Source organism: Barbus barbus, assembly GCF_936440315.1.
Source record: "Barbus barbus genome assembly, chromosome: 29".
In the NCBI taxonomy this organism is placed as follows: Eukaryota; Metazoa; Chordata; class Actinopteri; order Cypriniformes; family Cyprinidae; genus Barbus; species Barbus barbus.
In genome coordinates this window covers 6,677,097-6,698,553 of record NC_136757.1, presented here as the reverse complement: position 1 = coordinate 6,698,553, position 21,457 = coordinate 6,677,097, and the positions used below count along the sequence as shown (strand labels likewise).

Below are 21,457 nucleotides of genomic sequence, written 5' to 3'. Positions count from 1 at the left end.
AATGTGGTGTCTGCTGCTGCTTCTCCACATAAATTAAAGTCTCATTCGTGTCTGTAGAACAAACTGTACTGAATGAGTTACATATCAAAGGAGTAAAAATTCATAGGACTAATGTAATAGTGATGCCTCTTTTCTTAAAGGAATAGTTCACCCTAAAATGAAAATCTGTCAATAGTTACTTAATTAACCCGACTGGGCTAAAATAAGTCGCTCAATGTTTCTAAGTGAATAAAAGACTTAAAAATAAATCTGTTCAGTAAGTGATCATTGATAAACTTCTGTAATAAATACTTTTTTATTTTTATTTTTATTTTTACAGTGTCTTTATAAACTGTTTTGGGGGAGTGGACTTTATTCATGGTTTCCTAACGTTAATCTTAAAAATCTTAATTTGTGTTTGCAAAATGAGCTATTTCTAGGAATAACATGAGGGTGATTAAATGATGACAGAATTTTCATTTTTGTGTGAACTATCCCTTTAACAACCTACAGTATGTGTCTGGAACAGTGAGTCCAAACTCTTGCACTTTTGAAAAAAGTGTCCAATAAGGGGGAAAATGTGCATTGTTGGTGCGCCCAGAACTTTTTTGTCAGCTATACCCCTTTGATGTAAAATATTTATTTACCCCTCCTTTTAGGTTTACAGGTTTATTTCAATAACTTATTGACACTGCATGCTCACCGGACATGCAAGTAAATGTTTGTTTGTTTGTTGTTGTTTTTTTGTAAATGTTTTCATGTTACTCTGTAGCTGGACATGAAGTAGAAACAAACGTTTTTTAGTTGTGATAATTTCTCAGTTTGCATTACATTAGCACTGATGTTGTAGGAACTCAATCAAAATACTACTACTACTACTACAGGTGCATCTCAAAAAATTAGAATATCGTGAAAAAGTTCATTTTTTTCTTGTAACTTATTTCAAAAAGTGAAACTTTCATATATTTTAGATTCATTACATGTAAAGTAAAACATTTCAAAAGTTTTTTGTTTTAATTTTGATGATTAGAGCTTACAGCTGATGAAAGTCAAAAATCAGTATCTCAAAATGTTAGAATATTTACATTTGAGTTTCAATTAATGACCATCCCTACAGTATAAATTTGGGGTATCTCTTGTTCTTTGAAACCACAATAATGGGGAAGACTGCTGACTTGGCAATGATCCAGAAGACGAACATTGACGCCCTCCACAAAGAGGGTAAGTCACAGAAGGTCATTACTGAAAGGGGTGGCTGTTTACAGAGTGCTGTATCAAAGCATATTAAATGCAAAGTTGACTGGAAGGAAGAATTTGGGTAGGAAAAGGTGCACAAGCAACAGGGATGACCGCAAGCTTGAGAATACTGTCAAGCAAAGCTGATTCAAACACTTGGGAGAGCTTCACAAGGAGTGGACTGAAGCTGGAGTCAGTGCATCAAGAGTCTCCACGCTCAGACGTCTTCAGGAAAAGGGCTACCAAGCCACTTCTGAACCAGAGACAACGTCAGAAGCATCTTACCTGGGCTGTGGAGAAAAAGAACTGGACTGTTGCTCAGTGGTCCAAAGTCCTCTTTTCAGATGAAAGTAAATTGTGCATTTAATTTGGAAATCAATGTCTGGAGTCTGGAAGAAGACTGGAGAGGCACAGAATCCAAGCTGCTTGAAGTCCAGTGTGAAGTTTCCACAGTCAGTGATGATTTGGGCTGCCGTGACGTCTGCTGGTGTTGGTCCACTGTGTTTTATCAAATCAAAAGTCAATGCAGCCGTCTACCAGGAGATTTTGGAGCACTTTATGCTTCCATCTGCTGACAAGCTTTATAGAGATGCTGATTTCATTTTCCAGCAGGACTTTAGCACCTGTCCACACTGCCAAAACCACTTTCAAGTGCTTTGCTGACCATGATATTACTGTGCTTGATTGGTGAGCCAACATGCCTGACTTGAACCCCTTATGGAATCTATGAGATATTTTCAAGAGAAAGATGAGAAACAGTCAATCCAACAATCCAGACGAGCTGAAGTCTCAATAGTACCTCAGCAGAGCCACAGGCTGATTGCTTCCATGCCACACATCACTGATGCTGGAGTTTGTGATAAAGGAGCCCCGACCAAGTATTGAGTGCAGAAATAAACACACTTTAAAGAACTTTTCTGTTTGGCAAATACTTTTTTTGATTGATCTTATGAAATATTATAATATTTGATTTTTGACTTTCATGAGCTGTAAGCTCTAATAATCAAAATAATAATAAAAAACACTTTTGGAATGTTTTACTTTATATGTAATGAATCTAGAATATATGAAAGTTTCACTTTTTGAAATAAGTTACAATAAAAAAAAGAACTTTTTCACAAATTTTTTTAGATGCACCTGTAAAATAATAATTATTATTATTATCATCAAATATTTTTTGTTTTACATAATTGTAATTTACAACTGTATTAGCTGACAAATAATTCATAATAAAAATAATTATGACTTTTGTTCTTATTTTGCATTTTTATTTTTTTATTTTTTACACTACAATACAAATTTTTGTGTCTTCACTTTGAAACATTCAAACGTTTAACCATTTTAAATCCTCAAACTTTTATTTTTGGCAGATGGTGAAATGCTGCAAACTTCTGGCCACAAAATTTTTGAAAATTGTCTTATGATTATGTGTCAATAACGTAAACCTAATGCACACTGCCTTCCCAAATGAACATTAAACTTGGAAGACATACAAAATTGAAGTTTGCTTAATTTACTGTAAACGAGCTGTTCACGTGAACACAGTGCCGCGTTTCACTTTGAAACATGCAACATAGTTCAGTCGCAGCCTTTAATTTGATAATCGCACTGTGCTATTCACGATTACCATTTCGTCTCATTTATTTATTTTTGTTTTACATTGGATATAATGAATTATAGTTCCTTCGTGAACCGGAATTTTGTTCTAAAAGGTGCTTTTTCAAGCTTGTGCACTAACTTCTATAAGATGTGATTCTTGAGCATAAACAAGAGTTTTGTAGTACATTATTTAGTATAGCCTACACTGACCGGTCCCTCACCCCTGCCTCTTCATCTTGGTTCAACCTCCCCATCCCACTACTTTCTCTGCTGTGTTCCCTGCTGCAGTTTAAGTGTTAGTCCATGCGATTGTTAATAATTCAGTGTCAGCACTCTGGTCTGAGGCTGAGCGTGTGCAGAGCAGCGCTGGCTGATACACTCCTGCAGTCTGTGCTCTGACAGCTGCACCACAGAGAGAAAGAGAGAGACTGCAGAGAACACTGAGAAAATCAAATACACCCTCATACACGCACCCAGGGAAAACCAGTCACTGCCCACTCTCTCTTCTGAGCCTAACACCTCCCCACGTCTCTCATTCACACCCTGGATCTTCTTCTCTTGCAGTTTTCTTGTTAGGGACGGACAGAAACCAGGATCATCCAGCCGTCTGTGTTTCTTGACTGAGACAACTCAAGCTGGAGAAGAGAAGGTGGAAGATGGTGGAAGCAAGTCCCCGATGGACCCCACGATGGCCGGATTGGCGGCTGTCTGTTTGTGTGCTGCTTCTCTGTATGTTTGGGACGGCGGTGGGCCACAGGGCTCCCAAAACCCCTCGATGTCCAGCCACCTGCTCCTGTACGAAAGACAGTGCCTTCTGCGTGGACACCAAAGCCATTCCCAAGAGTTTCCCGCCAGGAATCATCTCCCTGTGAGTACTGGAAAGATCACGTGTACCTATTTCTTCATATTCATATAGGGGAAAGTTGCTCATTAAAAATGACTATTATCAGTGAGTTGCCTATAAACCATTTTCTCAGCAGCATAACATAGAGTTAATGATTTATACAAATATTTGGCCATTATGTCACCTGTCAAGTGACGTCATTGCTTGTGACATAAGGCTTTATGATTTTAACACAATCATAAAGAAGTCTGAAGAAACACATATAGCCCTAATTTCCATATAGTGACAGTTTTGGGCCTGTAAAGCTAAAGAAAGGACAACAAAACATTATAAAGTAGTCGTTTTGACTCTATATGTTGCCATATATATTCCAACCTGATATGTGTTAGTCACTGACATTTATTTTTCACCTTTGGTACCACGTTTGTTGTCGAAGCTGCAGTGGAAGGGAATTATTAGTGATCAATGGCTTCATTTCAGTCTGTTTGTCACACAGATCTGTTTTATGGCTTGAGAAGACTATCATGCATATATAGTGCATCTTATGTAATATAGAGTCGAATGAACTACTTTCTGAGAATCTCATATGTTGGTGAATTATTCCTTTAAGCTGACTACTAGACAGATAAACAGAAAGTCAGCTTGCTGAACTGATAGAAGATGAGGTGAAGTCGATATGCTGCCCTTTTTCAGTCAGCTTACATCTGCTGTAGAGACTCAACCACAGAAACCTCACCACATACACTGCTATTATCCTCTGGGAGAACATAACCGCAGATACCATTTATTTCATCAACTGTCTCCAGATTTTTCCTCTCTCTGTGTTTTATATACAATATAAAGTTCACTGAAGTTATCACACAATTACACTGTATTTCATTAGATACTATTTGAAGTCATTCATTTATAAAGACTTATGTAACCAGGTTTATTCATATTCATGTATATATTCTGAAGAAAGTATTATTAAAGGCCTTTGATTTGAGTTTTGCATGCTGATGGTGCCCTTATTTTCAGACTGAGAATATAAGAAGGAAGGAAGATCTGTGTCCTACTTTCTAATAATTAATTTGTGAGATCCTTTCAGGTGGGCAAAGCAACTGTTTAAGAAAAAGGCCAAACATAACTGCTCAGAATTAGACTGAAATTACTTTTAACTATGATATACACATTGGGAAAGAGTGGTGCTTCTCCTAAATTATTCATCACAATGCCAGTGACTAGTAAATGTTAAATATTAAATACATAATAAACACATACAGAACACGCTTGAAACTCAACATGATAGGAATCCCTTCTAAACATCTTAACATTGTGGTGGTTTTGCACAGGAAAGCATCATTCATGTGTTCAGAAAATGCAACAAAATTAAAAATCTAGACTTAAAATGAGAGTCTTCTAAAATGAGATTTTTTACTTTAAGATGACTGTAACAGCAACTATATTTGTGATTATGATGGCTCCGACCCGATCTCATGAAAGTGTGCAAATAGTAAGCCAATAATAAACAAAACCTTGTGGTATTGATATGCAAAAAATTTACTTTGGTGTGTATATGCTACGCAAGGGGTAGAATTAGGATTGTGGGGGTAGATGCGTATCATATGTACGCGGAAACTGCGTATTATATGCATGCCAACAAGTTTCGTATCATATGCACGCCAAAGTCCATTTTTGCGTATCAATACCACAAGTTTTAGTTTTTTATTTGCCTTACTATTTATATGCATTTTCTCTGATGATGATGATGATAATGATTATGATGGTGGTTTCTGCTCTTCTATCAGGACTATGGTGAATGTTGCTTTCACAGAGATCCCCGAAGGAGCTTTTTCCCACATGCACCTACTGCAGTTCCTGTAAGTACCAAATGCACAATGATCCTCCTCTGCGTTTTCTTATTATGGCCTGTGTGTGAAAAAAAGTGTGAGGATTGTAGTCTTTGTCAGCTGCGTGTCTGAGCAGTGTGTATTGTTATGTGTATCAGTGACAGCCCCTCCATTTACAGACTGCCCACACTCACACAACAACAGCGTTTCTGTCCTCCCTCTCTGTGTGTGAGGAAGTCACAAGAGAGAAGTTTGTTTTCCAACGACAGCATGCCAGTTCAGTCACTGAATCAGTAAACAAATTAAAAACGTCCTGCAATATCAGATATGCAATGCTTTGTCAAATATAGTAGTATCTACGTTCTGTTCCTTGCTGAAGTTATTTGCATATAGTAGTCAGATGTCATGAAGACGGTGTGCTTTGCGGTGTGTCTGATATTTGAGGCCACTTGGCAAGATGTGCTTTCAGCCACAGGAATATATTGTGGATTCATAATCTCCAAAGGCAGTGATAATGGATTTATATGGTGAACCTGCAGGCAATGCAGCCTTTCAATATTTCTGATCTATTAAAGACAATATTATTTGATTTTTGCACATAAATATTTATATTACATACAATTTGATGACATTTTATGACTCTCTAATTGGCAATACTTGTGACATGTTATTGATTACCACAGAAAATAATTTCCCTCAGTTTATGAAAACTTCTGAAAATCACGTTTATGGTAAAGCACTTATATTTGAAGTACAGGGTAGACATTGCACTGAGATAAATAATTAAAATACACAGTTCCAAACCTATTTTAACTCCTGTCACATTTTAACACATCTTGTTAAAACAAGTGCTTTACATGTGCTTTAGTATGTTAGTCAACACATGAAAATAACTGTACTTCTTTACAGCAGTAAAATAGTACTGACCATAAGAAAGGCTAAACCTGTCTCAAATGTACGAGAAATGTTCAGCTCAGTGAAAGTGCAAGCTCTTATCTTTGTCTCTTTCTTTCTGTTCTGCACAGGCTGTTGAACTCAAACAAATTCTCATTTATTTCTAATGATGCTTTTGCCGGACTTGGACATCTGCAGTACCTGTGAGTATGTTTCCATGTTGCTTGATGGATGGATGGATTGATGGCCTAATCGATGGTTGGCCTGAAGGATAGAGGAGGAGTGGGTTGATGGGGGGGTGGATTGATCACTTGCCCAACAGATGGACAGATTAGATGTTTGAGAATGTCTTCTGTTGCATTTTAAGTGTGATTTATTCTGATATTTTCAGACACTGGCTTTTGCTCACATAAATAAAAGAAAAAAGGAGCTAAAAAAAATGGTTTTCCAAAAATGGAACAAAGAAATATAAATTAAGAGAGAGCTTCTAGAGCATTTCCTCAAGGTTTCGAAAGTGCTCGCTCATTATAATCCAGACATGTAAGGTTTATACTATTTTATTCTTATAAAATCAAGTTTGAAATGAAATGTTTAAAACAGGTTCGAGATAATTTGCACAGCCATTGACAATGATTATCTGTCAGAACATTTATTGATATGAGACAATGTGGCACAATAGCTTTCCAAACTATGAAATAACTAAATAAGTCTTGCCTTCTTGAGAATTGTGGTAGGCTAAACTCCTCTTTGTTTTCTTCCAGTCTTCCTCTCTGTCTCTCATTCTTTCTACTTACCTTTCGCTGTCAGTTGTTGAATTTTATTACCCTTTTGGGTTTTACATTTTACAGTGCTGTTGGAGGAAGTGCCAAATTCATATTGATTCACTAAAGAGTTTGTGGTCGTTTCTATAAATGCGACATCTGATAAAATCTGAAAATCTGATTTTCCTTTAAAGAATATTGAATGGTCATTTGGTAGATGCCAAAAAATACATTTATTGCCACTCAAAAGTACTAGTGCATTCTAACTAAATAATTTTTTTCAACCAACATATACTGTATGCTGCAAACTAGGGATGCACGATATTGGAATTGGAATTGGAATTGGAACTCATTTTGGCCGATATCGATGCCGATACCGATATATTTCCTTTTGTTTGGAAACAACACCAAGTCTCTCCTGTGCAGAAATTATAAGCAAAATATTATTAATTTTGGTTAGTTTTTAACAAGAACTTATTTATTAGAATTAAATAAAAAATAATAAAGGTTTTTTAACAGTACATTGAAGCTTTGAAAATAAATATAAATCAACTATATCAATCGCTGCATTTTTTCCCCCAGAAAGATGCAGTGTTAACCCTAATATTTTATTTTAAGATTTAACATTTGTAGATGGTCTAAAACAAAAGAGTTTGTTGTTTGTTGTTTTGTTTTTTTTCATGTAAGCTATAGCTTCTGACCATTAAATCAAAACATACTTATTTTATTACATTAATTACTGCTTTATTTAATCAGAAACACAGTCCAATGTTATTTGTGTAGGCTATTTTACTTTTAATTTAATTAGAAGTAGGCCAACTGCGCCCCTACTATTAAAACTACTTACCGAACGGGCATTAGGACCTGGGGGAGGCTGTCACTGCTGCCCCTGCTTGTGCTATAACTGTTTACTCTATCCCACACCGAACGCGTCATTCTGTACATGCCTTCACACATTAAATGCAGCGATCCAAAACAGTCAATCTATTCATCATTCAGACAAAACTTTGCTTCAAGAATGAGCCACATTGCTGACGTGATCTAATCGCTAGCACACCCTGAGCACATGCGAGTTAACCCCTTCCCCTTATCGGCAAGACATATCGGCATCATTTTGCATGTCAGGCCGATGCCGATATTTACATTTAAAGTCATTATCGGCCGATTTCGATATCAGTCCGATAATATCGTGCATCCCTACTGCAAACATTTCATCAGTGTTGGAGGTGACACATTACTGAGTAACGCAAGTTACGTAATCGTAATTTACAACAAAATATCCAACTTATTTTTTCAAAAAAGTAATGCCGGTTACTTTGTTCTCCCATTTATTCACTGACATCTCTCCTGTCCCCGTGGTGAGGCTTATTCATATCACTTTTGGTGTGAAAGGGTCTTTACAGTTGCCAGAAATATAACTTTTGGATTTTTTGTTTTTAATAAACAATTAAGCAAGCCTACCCCAAAAAGTAATGCAAAAGTAGCGTAACACATTACTTTCCATAAAGAGTTACTAAGCAACACAATAAGTATTTTTTTATGAAGTCTCAATATTGTAATGAATTTATTTTAAAAGGAACTTTTCCCAACACTGTATTGTATTATATAATAGCAGATGTGACACCTCTTAAAAAAGGACGATTCAAATCAAATACTTTTTGAAAGCCACTGAGATTAATTGGAATATTAATATCTTTCTCCAGGTATTAAAAAGACATATTTGAGCGAGACTTGTGCGTGCATGTCTGTGCCTCTCTTCTTAATGCAGTTTCTTCTGTGTCCTTCTTAAGATTCAGGTAGCGTTGTCTTTCAGACAAAAGCATTGGCAGCTCAATGACTGCTAAAAGATAAAAGAGAGGGAAGTGGAGGACTTGCTATTGCAGAAAGCTTTTAGCGTTAATGAAAACGCCCACAACCTCAGAGTCATTAAGCTAAAAGCTATAACAAAGCAAATGCGGCAAGGTTTGCAGACGGAGGCAGGCAGGCTTCGTCTTCCTGAACGCTGTGACTCATGAATCCATCAGGGAACAGGCAGCATGCCTTTGAATCCTTACTGTTTATTACAGTAAATATAGGGGGAGAAAATATGCCATTTGATTAATATCCCTGTCCTAATCTTTTATCTTCTCTCTCAAATGGCACACAAATCATTTTAATGACTTCACCTGCAAATATCATATTTACAAATATTTAATTTTGTAGCTGGCTGACTAATGAGTTGTATGAGTTGCATGACTTATATGGTTCATTTAATTCCCATATTCTCTTTTTTCTTCTTTACAGATTTATTGAGAACAACGACATCCAAGCCCTGTCAAAGCACACATTTAGAAGACTGAAGTCTCTGACACATCTGTATGTATTGCATCTGCCTATGAAGTATAATCAGTTATCAGTGTATTGGTTCAAAAATAAAAATGCTAATAATCAAATAAATCCATTTGATAAAAGTCTTGAATAGTCAGAGTAAATCACATGGGCTAGTTATTGGTCAAGTAGGTCAAGTTATGTTTCTCTGGTTTGAATGTTCTCCATGTCAGGTCGCTGTCCAACAACAACCTGCAGGTTCTTCCCAGAGATCTCTTCAAACACCTGGACATCCTCACTGACCTGTATGTACCAGATTCCCAAATACACCTCTGTGAGAGACTCTTACTAAAACAAGCCTTTTCTTTTCATGTATACAGACCCATTTATGCTGTATGTGAAAAATAGTAAGCATTGTATTACACTCTTAAAAATAAAGGTGCTTCACCATGCCATAGAAGATCCTTTTTGTCTAAATGGTTCCATAAAGAACCTTTAACATCTGAAGAACCTTTGTTTCACAAAAGTTTCTTTGTGGCGAAAGAAGGTTCTTCAGATTATAAAAAGGTAAGAAAGAGATGGTTCTTGGACTGAATGGTTCTTTGTGGAACCAAAAATGGTTCTTCTATGTCATCACTGTGAAGAACCTTTTAAGCACCTTCATTGTTAAGAGTCAATATTAGTGCGGTCAAACAATTAATCGCATCCAAAATAAAAGTTTTTGTTTACATAATATATGTATGTGTACTGTTTTTATTCATTATGTATGTATGAATATATATATATATATATATATATATATAAATACACACACATACAATATATATTTAGAAAATATTTACATATTTATATTTTTATATTATTATATTTTATATTATATATGAATATATTTAATTTATAAACATAACATATTTTTCTTAAATATATACATGCATGTGTTTGTATTTATATATACATAATAAATATACACAGTACACACTTCTATATTATGTAAATAAAAACTTTATTTTGGATGCAATTAATTGTGATTAATCGTTTGACAGCAATAGTCAAAATGTTACCTTTTATTTTGCATTGACTACTGAAGCTAAATCAGCTTATTTATAAATAAAAATTAAATATATTTCTCCACAAAACTAAATTTAAAAAAATTAACTCTCAAATTTTCCACTCACAGATCAGAGTCAACAGGGGAAATTTTTGTACCTTTTTATTTCTCTCTTCAATGCAGAGACCTGCGAGGGAACTCGTTCCGTTGTGACTGTAAGATCAAATGGCTGGTTGACTGGATGGAGAAGACCAACACCTCAGTTCCCGCCATATACTGCGCCAGTCCTTTTGAGTTCCAGGGTCGACGCATCCATGACCTTACACCACGTGACTTCAACTGCATTAGCGCAGGTGAGCCAGTTCAGACCTTAACACATGTTATTTGAGACAGGTGGCTGAAATCTAGCTGAAAACAAAAAGTGATATTTCTAAATCTGTAGAACATGTAAACTATATGACCTAAAGTATGTGGGCATCCTCTTCTAATCTCAGACTCCAGTTGTAGGCCAACCCTGAAGTTAGCATCAAAGCTAATGAACATAAGCTCTATGACCAACAAAAATATGATTCTCTCACATTTTGTTCATCAAAATAATCTTCATGAATCTCTGTGGTCCCATTTAGCCACTTGTAATAGAATAAAATATGAACATATCTTAAGCAGATTTTAGCCACAGGCATTTCACCTACAACCCATTCAAAAACCCATTGACTTCAGGATGATGGAACCAGAAATGCTAAATGTGGAGTTGTTTCTGAGTTTCAGGACTCATTCCTGCAGCACTCTATCCAGAGACATTCTTGTTTGGTTGGTTCAACAGGGAAGGCCTGGGTTTTAAAATTAAATGTCCACATTCTTTTGGCCATGTAGTATATCTGGATTTCTGCATTGTCCTGTGTTGTGACATGCTATAATCCATAATAATATCATCTATAATTTCAAATTTTTCCATAATTACTGCACATGCATTATACAAAATTCATAGTAATTGAAAGTCTACATTGAATATCTGTTTGTTACACCACAGGATCCTTTAAAGGTGTCATGAAATGCAGTTTCAGAGTGTTATTTTATGTTTCTCAAAATTAATTTATAAAGTTCACAATGTTTTTAACGGCACCAAAAAGGTCCAATACTTGTAAAAAAAAAGAGATCATCTTCTATCCTAACTTTCACTTTCTGCAAACAACACTCAGTCTGAAGTGGTGTTTCTTCTAGCAAAAACAGAAGTAACTGGCTACTGCTGTGATTGGCTAACTTCTTTGCACTGAATCCAACCTTCCTTTACAGCATGTCATGTGTTTTTATATTAGAGATTGCAACCGCTGAGATAGAGCCATATATGTTTGAGTCTGAATCAGATCCTGAGGCAGAAGAAATTGAAACAACACAACAGCAACATAAACTATAGTAAAAATATTCAACTTAAGCAAATGTTTCTGATCTGGCTATTCACTAATTTTATTAGTAACACTCAAACAGCGATGTGCTTGAGTATTAATAGTGTTACACGCTGGTTTGATGTTTATTTCAAACACACTGCAAGATTAAAAATTTCTAATGCTTGGAACTTTAGGAAGGCTATGCAAAGTTTTTGGATGTGCAGTTTCTTTACATCCACTGACAGAACAACATCTGAGTTTGACGTTTTACTCAACATTTTGTGATTGATGGATAGAGATGAGTTGTTCAGAACATGCGCGATCACGCATGTTAATGACGCTTCAAGGAAAATCGTGATGCCCCGATTCTCCCCATTTCAAATCCTGGTGTAGAAATGCATCATTTTGCATTTAAACTGGAGAGTTAGTTGTGAGTTCTGAAATGTTTGTTTTTATTTCAGAGTAAAGTCTAATGTGCAAATATCAAGAACCTTTTGATTCTCCAATTCATGACCCCTTTAAAATATACACAATATACACTGGCTCTGATATGAAATGTTCTTCTAATCCAGATTTTGCGGTATACGAGACATACTCGTTCCAGTCCCTGTCTGTGGAGTCATATGAGTTTAACAATGACCAGTATGTAGTTTTCGCTCAGCCCAACACTGGAATCTGCACCGTGTTCATTTGGGATCATGTGAACATGCTTTTCAAGACACATTACAACATCACATGTAAGTCTACAAAGCTGTAAGTGGAGTTTTTTATTAGCTTTATTAGTTGGAAACCCCTGCTCTGGAGGATTAAATCATTACTCAAAATGCATCAGGATTCATTTGTGTTACATGTTTAAAATGTAGTTCCATTCAGTTACAAATACTAATGTATGTGTATTCCAGCTCGTTCTGCTGTGTATTGTAAACCTGTGGTTATCAGCAGCACTCTCTACATGGTTGTGGCTCAGCTCTTTGGAGGATCCCACATCTTCAAGTATGTCTATGTGCACTACTTTTTAAGACTCTCAACATCGCCGTTCTTCACATACTTTAAGTACTGATACCACAACAGTGAGTTTTGATATACGCAGTAATGAATTACTACCTGTTCAAACAAAAAACAAGCAAAGTCAGAATTGTGAGATATAAACTTGCCGTTCTGAGAAAAAAATCAGTTCATATTTTACAAAAACTTCTTTTTTCTAGCTATACTGACCTTCTCGCAAATTCTAACTTTTTTGTCTCAGAACTGCAAGATAAAAACAATGTAGATTTACAATATATAAATTCACAATTCTGATAAGAAAAGTTTACAACAGTTTGAACCATTTATATCTGGCAATTCTGAGTTTATACCTCACAAAAGCAACTTTTTGTCTCACGATTCTGGCTTTTTTCTTGCAATTATGAGAAGAAAAGTCAGAATTGCAAGATATAAACTCAAAATTCTGATTTTTTTCATGCCATACAAAGTTTACATTTTACAGTTATTATATTATATCTCACTATTCTGAGCAAAAACAAATTGAATTGTGTGAAAAAAAATTGTTTCCCATTTACCTTTTTATGGCATAAGCTTGCAGTAGTGAGTTTACAACTTGCAATTCTGAGGAAAAAAGTTAGAATTATGAGATATAAACTTGGAAATGTGAGAAAAACAGTTGCAATTACCTTTTTAAAAATTTTATTCCATTGTGGAAATTAACTTTCATAGAGCATGACCCGCACCACAAACTATAATGAAAGAAAACTATAATAAGTAGGCCTACAGTCTTCATCTCATTCAGTTGACTCAGTAAAACATTTTAAATTAGCACCAAACTACTGAACGCACCTTTTATTTGGTAAAATATTTCAGTACCCAAAGGTTCATATAGTATCTGTTTGCATGTGCTTATTATCATCATCATGACATCCTGTTGTTGTTGTTGTTGTCAGATGGGAGGAAGGTCCATTGCGTTTTGTCAAAATCCAGGATATCGACACCACCCGTGTCCGTAAACCCAACTTCATAGAGACTTTCCAGATTGAAGGAGACTGGTATTTTGCAGTTGTTGACAGCTCTAAAGCCGGATCCACCAGTCTGTACCGCTGGAACAGTAATGGCTTTTACTCACACCAGTCCCTCCATCCCTGGCACAGAGACACTCACATCGACTTCCTAGAGGTGGACGGCAAACCTCGCCTCATACTCTCTAGCGTCTCGCAGCCCCCTGTGGTGTATCTGTGGAACCGCAGCCAACGCCAGTTTGCCTACCACTCTCAGCTCACAGATTCAGGCGACGTGCAGATGGTGAAGCACTTCTGGGTTCGAAAAGTGCTGTATCTCTGCCTCACGCGCTTCATAGGAGACTCGAAGATCCTGCGCTGGGACAACCAGCGCTTCGTAGAGATTCAAACCCTGCCGTCACGGGGCTCAATGGCCGTGTATCCGTTCAGCGTCGGCGTGAGGCAGTACCTTCTGCTGGGCAGCGATTATTCCTTCTCTCGGATCTACCTGTGGGACGAGCTCACTCAAAGATTCCAGCCCTTTCAAGAACTCAACATGCTCGCTCCTCGAGGCTTCAGCCTGGTCTCTGTTGACAATAAGGATATTCTGTTAGCGGCCAGTTTTAAAGGAAAGACCATGGCCTACCAGCATCTAGTGGTGGATCTCAGTGCCAAATAGGCAGCTGGAGAGGTTTTGTATAAGTGCGTAAATGCCAAGAAGTGCAAAACTTCCACACTTTTCTACATCTGCATTCACATATGAATTGATTCTATCATTGCTAAATACGCATACAGTTACTGTGTAGGCCATCATCAACTCAATAAACATGTTAAAACTTTAAACCGATCACCCATTTTTGGGTCTTTAATAGCTTAAATTAGTGCTGTCGAACGATTAATCGCGATTAATCACGTCCAAAATAAAAGTTTTTTTTAACATAATATATGTGTGTACTGTGTATATTTATTACGTAAATATAAATAGACACACGTGCATGTATATATTTAAGAAAAATATGTTATTTTTATATATTTAATATATAAATTAAATTCTATAAATATAAATAGGCCTATATACATGTAAATATTTTCTAAATATATACTGTATGTCTGTGTATTTATATATACATAATAAATATACACAGTACACATACATATATTATGTAAACAAAAACGTTTAATTTGGATGCGATTAATCGCAATTAATCGTTTGACAGCACTAGCCTAAATATTTACCATGCATTGCAATGATTACATGTTTCTTTGAAAGGATGTACATTGTTCAGCAGTTTCATATCAAAAAGGGGAATTATATTTTTAGACAGATGTTAATCCCTGATTCGTGTATCATCATAACATGAACATGTCTGAAAATACTTTAAGAATATTGTGTTCCTAAGAAAAATAGCAAGTTTCATGTTCGTTACTCAGTTGAGCTTGACTGTTAAGGCTTTGCTTTAAGGATTTTCTATGCAGATTATTCTCTGAAAATGGACCACAATTACTAACTGGCAGGTCATTATAAACTATCTGCTGTCATCAGCATGCATTGCAGTAAATGACATCATTTGTGATGTGTCACAAAATAAAGTGGAACAATATGTTTATCTTGTACAGGAATTTCTTTTCTGTCTGTCTCTAACCTTGTGTAGGCTATATTCTTCTGCTCCCTTCTTATTCCTTTATGTCAACAGCGTCCACGTCCTTCATGCCAAAGATGAAGAGCTTTTCCTTTCCTGCTTCTTCTGCTGTCTTTATTTTAGAGCAATCTATGGTGCCAAATTAGTCCGAGACCGTGTGATCATTCATCTTCGTCGGAGCAGTGTAGGATCGAAATATATAACTGTAATAGTTGACCAATTCTGGTAAAAAAAATTTTTTTTAATTTTTTTTAAAGTTAGTCAGCTATGTCCGAGGAGACAAAGACAAGGGCCAGCTTGAATCGAAGGGCTGTGCCCCAGAGCCAATACCTGCTCCAGAACAGCAAAATGCTTCTTCTGTAGTGGAACTCCAGGCGAACAGTTCTTCTGCAGATGTTCTTCTGATGAAAGATTCTTCTGTAGATGATCTCCGGACGAATGCTGCTTCTGTACAGGAGCTAAAGATGGTGAAAAAGATCAGAGCCTCTGTGAAAAGAGCAAAGCTTTTCCCACAGAGGAGTCGAAGAAGGTGAAGAGAGGTCAACACGCTGGTTTTAAACTCCCAGAAGATGTGAGCACAAGGTTGCAGAAGGAGCAAGATGAGTTGCACCAGGAGATTAAGGAGCAAAAGAAAAGTGATACTACAAACAAAATTGCACATGTGCCAGAGATTGGGGCTCCGAAGTGGACCATGCGGCATTCCCCCTTAAAGAAACTGGAGTCCTTTGTTCCACCTCTTCCTCTGATGGGTGACAGAAGGCCTAATTCTGTCCTCGTTTACCTTTACAAGAGATCAAAAGAAGAATCAGCTCATGAAGGGGTGAAGCATGCTCCAAAAGTGGCTTAGACTACAAATAAATAAATTAAAATTTTGCAAAACAAAACATTTTTTTTTTAATGAGACTTCATTTACATCTCATTTATTGAAATGCATGCTGAGAGCATGGTTTATAATGACCTCAAAATTCAATGTATTGTAGTCTAAAAACAAAAATGCATGAAAAGGCCCTAAAGCTAAATCATCAGGTAAACAAAATTGCATGCATATTAGAGACATAGAGATCAGAATTGAAAGAGCTGAAGTAAATAAATGAGTCACTTAAACTTTTAATTTAATAAAAAAGGCAATGGACAAAAGTAAGTGGATAGAGGTAACAACTATTTTTTTGTTTTATTTGTTCATATTACTGTGTTAGTGTTACCATAGCAGATGCACAGCAGACGTTCTGAGCTCCAAAGATATATCAAACTACTTAAATGTGAATCTTTTACCCTTAAGACCACTGATAAGTTCTTCTTCATAATCGAACTCTCAGCTACTTTACAGGTATCTGACCTATTCGACATCCATCAGTCTGCAACGAGCTTGAAGATTCAATGAGTTTCCAGAAGGTCAGTAAATGGTTGTACATGATAAATTAGATCATAAGCAAACAAACCACAAGGTTTCTTCGTTTTAAAGCTGTCACTTGAGAGTTTAGGCTCAAATGTTAATATAGATATCTCAAACTTATTGCACAAGCATAAAAACAAGTACTGTATAATGTATACAGTAACTTAGAAGCTCATGTCATTGTCGGATGCAGCGTAATGGTCCCAAACACAGACAGCCAACTCTTTCACCTGTTTCCTCAGTCGCTCCACCGCAGCTCTTGATGGAGATCTTCAGGTTCTGGAACTGAAGATTTCATTTGCACAGGATCTTCATTCACTCGAATGGACACTATATGAATTACTAGAGAAGTATTAATTCTCGCATTTTTATTACTTTTTAGAGTCTTACTGCATCAGTTCAATTTTAAATTGTAGGATGTTAGGTTTATTGTTTGCCCATTTTGTGTATCTTAAAGTAAACACTCTCAGTCATTTTTAATACAGCGAGTATCAAAAGAAAGACATTACGAATAATGATTTGTTCTGTATTTTGTTCATTTTCATTCCTGGCATTCAGCATCTTTTGATCCCCAGCAAAGATTGTGATATTATTGCCATAAAATGTAGAGCAATATCAATAAAAATTAGAAAAAGAAATCATGCATAGAGTTTTAAATCACATTTTAAGGCAATTAGATCTTGATATTAACAGGGGACTCGTATAAAGTTAAATAGTTCAAGTTGTGTAGCCTATTTCTTATAAAATACAAATATATTGTCATTATACTGTATTTTGTATTCAGTTTTCTTGTGTGTTGACAAAACGAATAAGCACCGAGATAGACACTGTAAAAAATGTTAAGTTGACTTAACTTAAAAAAATTGAGGAAACCCGTTGCCTTAAAATTATCAAGTAAATAATAATTTTTAAAAAGTTAAGTGAACTTGACAATTCACTTAACTTTATTTTTTTTAATTATTATTTACTTGATAATTTTAAGGCAACGGGTTTCCTCAATTTTTTTAAGTGAAGTCAACTTAACACTTTTTACAGTGCAGGAACGCCATGCATTACCCCTCAAATAGCCTGAATGAATGAATAAACCCTTAAAACATAAATACATTTGTCCGGCATCAGTTTCCGTTTAGCTATATTTAGTTCCAAAAACACAGGGTATATGATTAATAAAAAAAAAAAAAAATTATCTCTCTCTATCTCTGTCTCTTAAGTCTGCTAAGCGTTACATGTTTAAAAATAGCCTATAATGGCAATATTCAATTCCACAGTGTAGGAAAATTAAATCTATTATTAATATTCTATTATTATTATTATTATTTAAATTCAACGTTTTATTAATATTATAATATATTAAGATTAACATATTAACATTCTAATTAAATTATTATATAATAATACATTACTACTACTATTACTACTATTATTTTATTATAGCCTAAACAATATATTATATTTAAAAAAAAAATGAAAAACATTTATATTCAATATATTTCAACCTTTTCCCACATTTGACAGTTTCTGAGTTTCACTTATATTCTGTAAAATTTAAGAAAATATATCCTTTATTGACCTCAGAATGCTCTTTCAAAAATGTGACTTTATTTGTTGCAATTTACCTTTGCATATTTCTTATGACACAATAATTCAGTTAATGTTATGCCAAAACTCATAACGTGCGTTTTAAATAAAACAAGCTAGCAAGGGTCACTCACACTTCATTAAATAAATAATTTTGCTAAATTACAGGGGCAACTTCACAAGGTCACAGGTGTATGTTTCTAGAGTCAGCCTCATCCAATCAGAATCAAGGAGCGGAACTATCCTCTTGTTTACTTTTAAAGTCACAGTTGATTGGTCTGCAGTTCAAAAGCATCACAAACGCACTGTTGATCTCACTATTGGCTCATGCTACCTTTAGAAGATGCGAAGAATGCACGCTCCTCGTCCACCAATCAAATCGCCGGACATAAACAAAACGAGACTCCATTGTAGAAAGCAGTGGACCTGTCCAGACAAACTCTTCTGTCCGGCTGCTTCTTACGATTTATCGTATATTTGGTCCAATAACAACATCAGGGCCCAAGTTACGGAAGACCAAAATCTCAGTTTGCCAGACTGTCAGCGTCTGTTGGTCAAGAAGTATGAGCTTACCAAACAGGAAACTAATGTAAGAGCCAGCTTGACACTTCTAGGAGGTGCACCCAGGAACCAATACTTACCCCAGCATACAGAGAAGTCCCTTTGGAAGGATGTTTCTTTTGAAAACATGCTCCAGACTAATAAGTATAATGTAGAGGAACTTCAAATGAGTGCATCTGAGTATGTTTTTTCTGTAGAGGATCTTCAGAGGAGTCCGTCTTGTGCAGGGGAGCTCCAGAATAATGCATGTTCTTCAAGGAAACTGAAGCGCAAAGAAGATTATGAAAGAGCCTTAATACGACTTCCAAAAATGATGCCTCACAGCCAACAGTTTCTCCAGAAAAATGCATCTTTCACAAGGAGGCCAGCGAAAATGGAGGAATGTGATGAGCCGTGGTCTCTGACTCCATGGGTGGAGAATGACAGCGAAGACGAATCGATTGAGGAGGTCACATGTATAGCAGAACAAAAGAAAAGGGAGATAAAGAAATATGAAAGCTTTCAAGACAGTGTAAGACTTCCAAAGATTAGGCCTCCCAAACAGAGCCACCTGCAAAAGACCAGATACTTCATAGAGCAGCTAAAGTCATCTGTGCTTCCGTTTCCTCTGCTGGGCGAGAAGGCCTGATTCTCACAACCTTCTCCGAGAGCTTCAGAAGAGAAAGTAAAGTCAGCTGAGGAAGATACGTATTGCACACTGCAGATTTATTATATTCATGAACTATTATAAACTGATATTTCAACTTTATTGTATGACATAGTATTAATTGCTCAGTCCAAATGTAATAAATAGGCTATTAAATGCTTAAAGCTAAATGTATTTGGAAGGTCACCTTTTTTGGAGTAGCTGGAGTAACTCACAACATATAATCACTGCAATATGGTTAATATTCATTTAGTTATTAGGCTATATCTGATAGAATGATTGGAATCAGAAGTACAAACAAAAATGTTGTCATTAATGCCGGAAAAGTAATCTAATTTGCTTGTTTAATCATATATTGTAGCCTATTGCCTATTATAATGTCTTTGTTTTAATTTGTACTTATCTAAAGATATATAAATTAAACATATTCTATATTATAAAGATTTATAATACTACTGGAATAAACAGCTTGTTGATTAAAACACACCATTATTCCTGTTGGATAAGCATCAGATATATTCAGACAATATCATTTATTATACAAAGCCTAAACAGTAGTGCACAAACATACTTCAAGATCCAGCAAACCCTTGGGAAAAACGGTTAAACATTAGCATGCTTTAGGCCTACTTATGGAAAATATATATATATACATTTAAGTCTGAACCAAATATAATGTTTTGGGCAACTAACCTTAAGCCTAACCTAACCATATGTTGTTAATTAATAATTGTATCCTAAATTCTTCTGTATGTTAGTCAACACATCAAAATAAGTGTACTTCTATAAAACAGGACACATATCACTTCAACGCAATGATTTAAAATGTACATTAAAGTGAGATGTTTCATTTGACATGATTATTTTATTATATGTATTATTATTTGACATTATATATATATATATAGCCTATATATGAAGAGTTCATTTGAAAAAAACAAACAGATAACTCAGTTTTTAACATTTTATTCCAACTAATCCCAATGAAACTGCAGTTGTTGTTGTTGTTGTTTGACTATGTTAAAAAAATAACTAAAAAATACAGCTAACTAACAATAAAACACAATAAAAACATGATAACAATAAAAAACATGATTTTTGAACATCTGTTTTTGCAAATAAACTCTTCATATATATATATACTCTCTTTAAGTGTGCATTTATTTGGAAAAAATGGATATTTGAAGAAAAATGCCATAATAGACCATGTAGAAAAGCAGTAAAAATGCTTTATGTGATTTACAGGCCTGAGGTATAAAGTGCTTTCAAACATTTTGAACATATTTAGGCAGTCATCTATTCCGACCAATTTGCAGTAATTTTTTTAATGCTTTATTGTCAACAAACAGCACTGTATACAATCCATCTGTATAACAAAGAACATTTCACATGCATCAACAAGAAGGAACAAGGAAAAAGAGGAAATAAAGAGAAAAAAGGAGAGAGAGTACCATATATATATTAAAGAGCGATTATTGATATAATAACCCAAAATCACGTTTATAATATAAGGAAAATGTTTTTAAAATATTATCACAAATTTGTATCCATTTTAGGATAAGCCAGAAATAAATTAACGACCAGAAGGAAAAATATCAAATCGCACCCCGTTGAAATGATCTGCAAGTACAGTTTTTTTACATATCCTTTTAAGATCAGAAGTACACTACAAGTGCATATTCAATCAAATTAAGCACACCCCGTTCACTTGCAGTGTTGTCTAATAGCCGGTTTCCACCGCGAGGTGGCGGTAAGCTCTCGTCAGTGCT

At 35.4% G+C, this 21,457-nt stretch overlaps 1 protein-coding gene across 1 annotated transcript; it reads left to right on the top strand.

The window, feature by feature from the left end:
• Positions 1 to 3,470: 3,470 nt before the first annotated feature.
• Positions 3,471 to 14,549, top strand: LOC306848980 (leucine-rich repeat LGI family member 3-like; the record flags this gene model as incomplete). The annotated part of the gene is made up of 9 exons (XM_079383781.1): positions 3,471 to 3,682; positions 5,446 to 5,517; positions 6,513 to 6,584; positions 9,426 to 9,497; positions 9,683 to 9,754; positions 10,681 to 10,850; positions 12,455 to 12,619; positions 12,785 to 12,875; positions 13,820 to 14,549. 9 exons carry the CDS (start codon positions 3,471 to 3,473, stop codon positions 14,547 to 14,549), a joined length of 1,656 nt encoding a protein of 551 aa, XP_079239907.1.
• Positions 14,550 to 21,457: the final 6,908 nt, after the last annotated feature.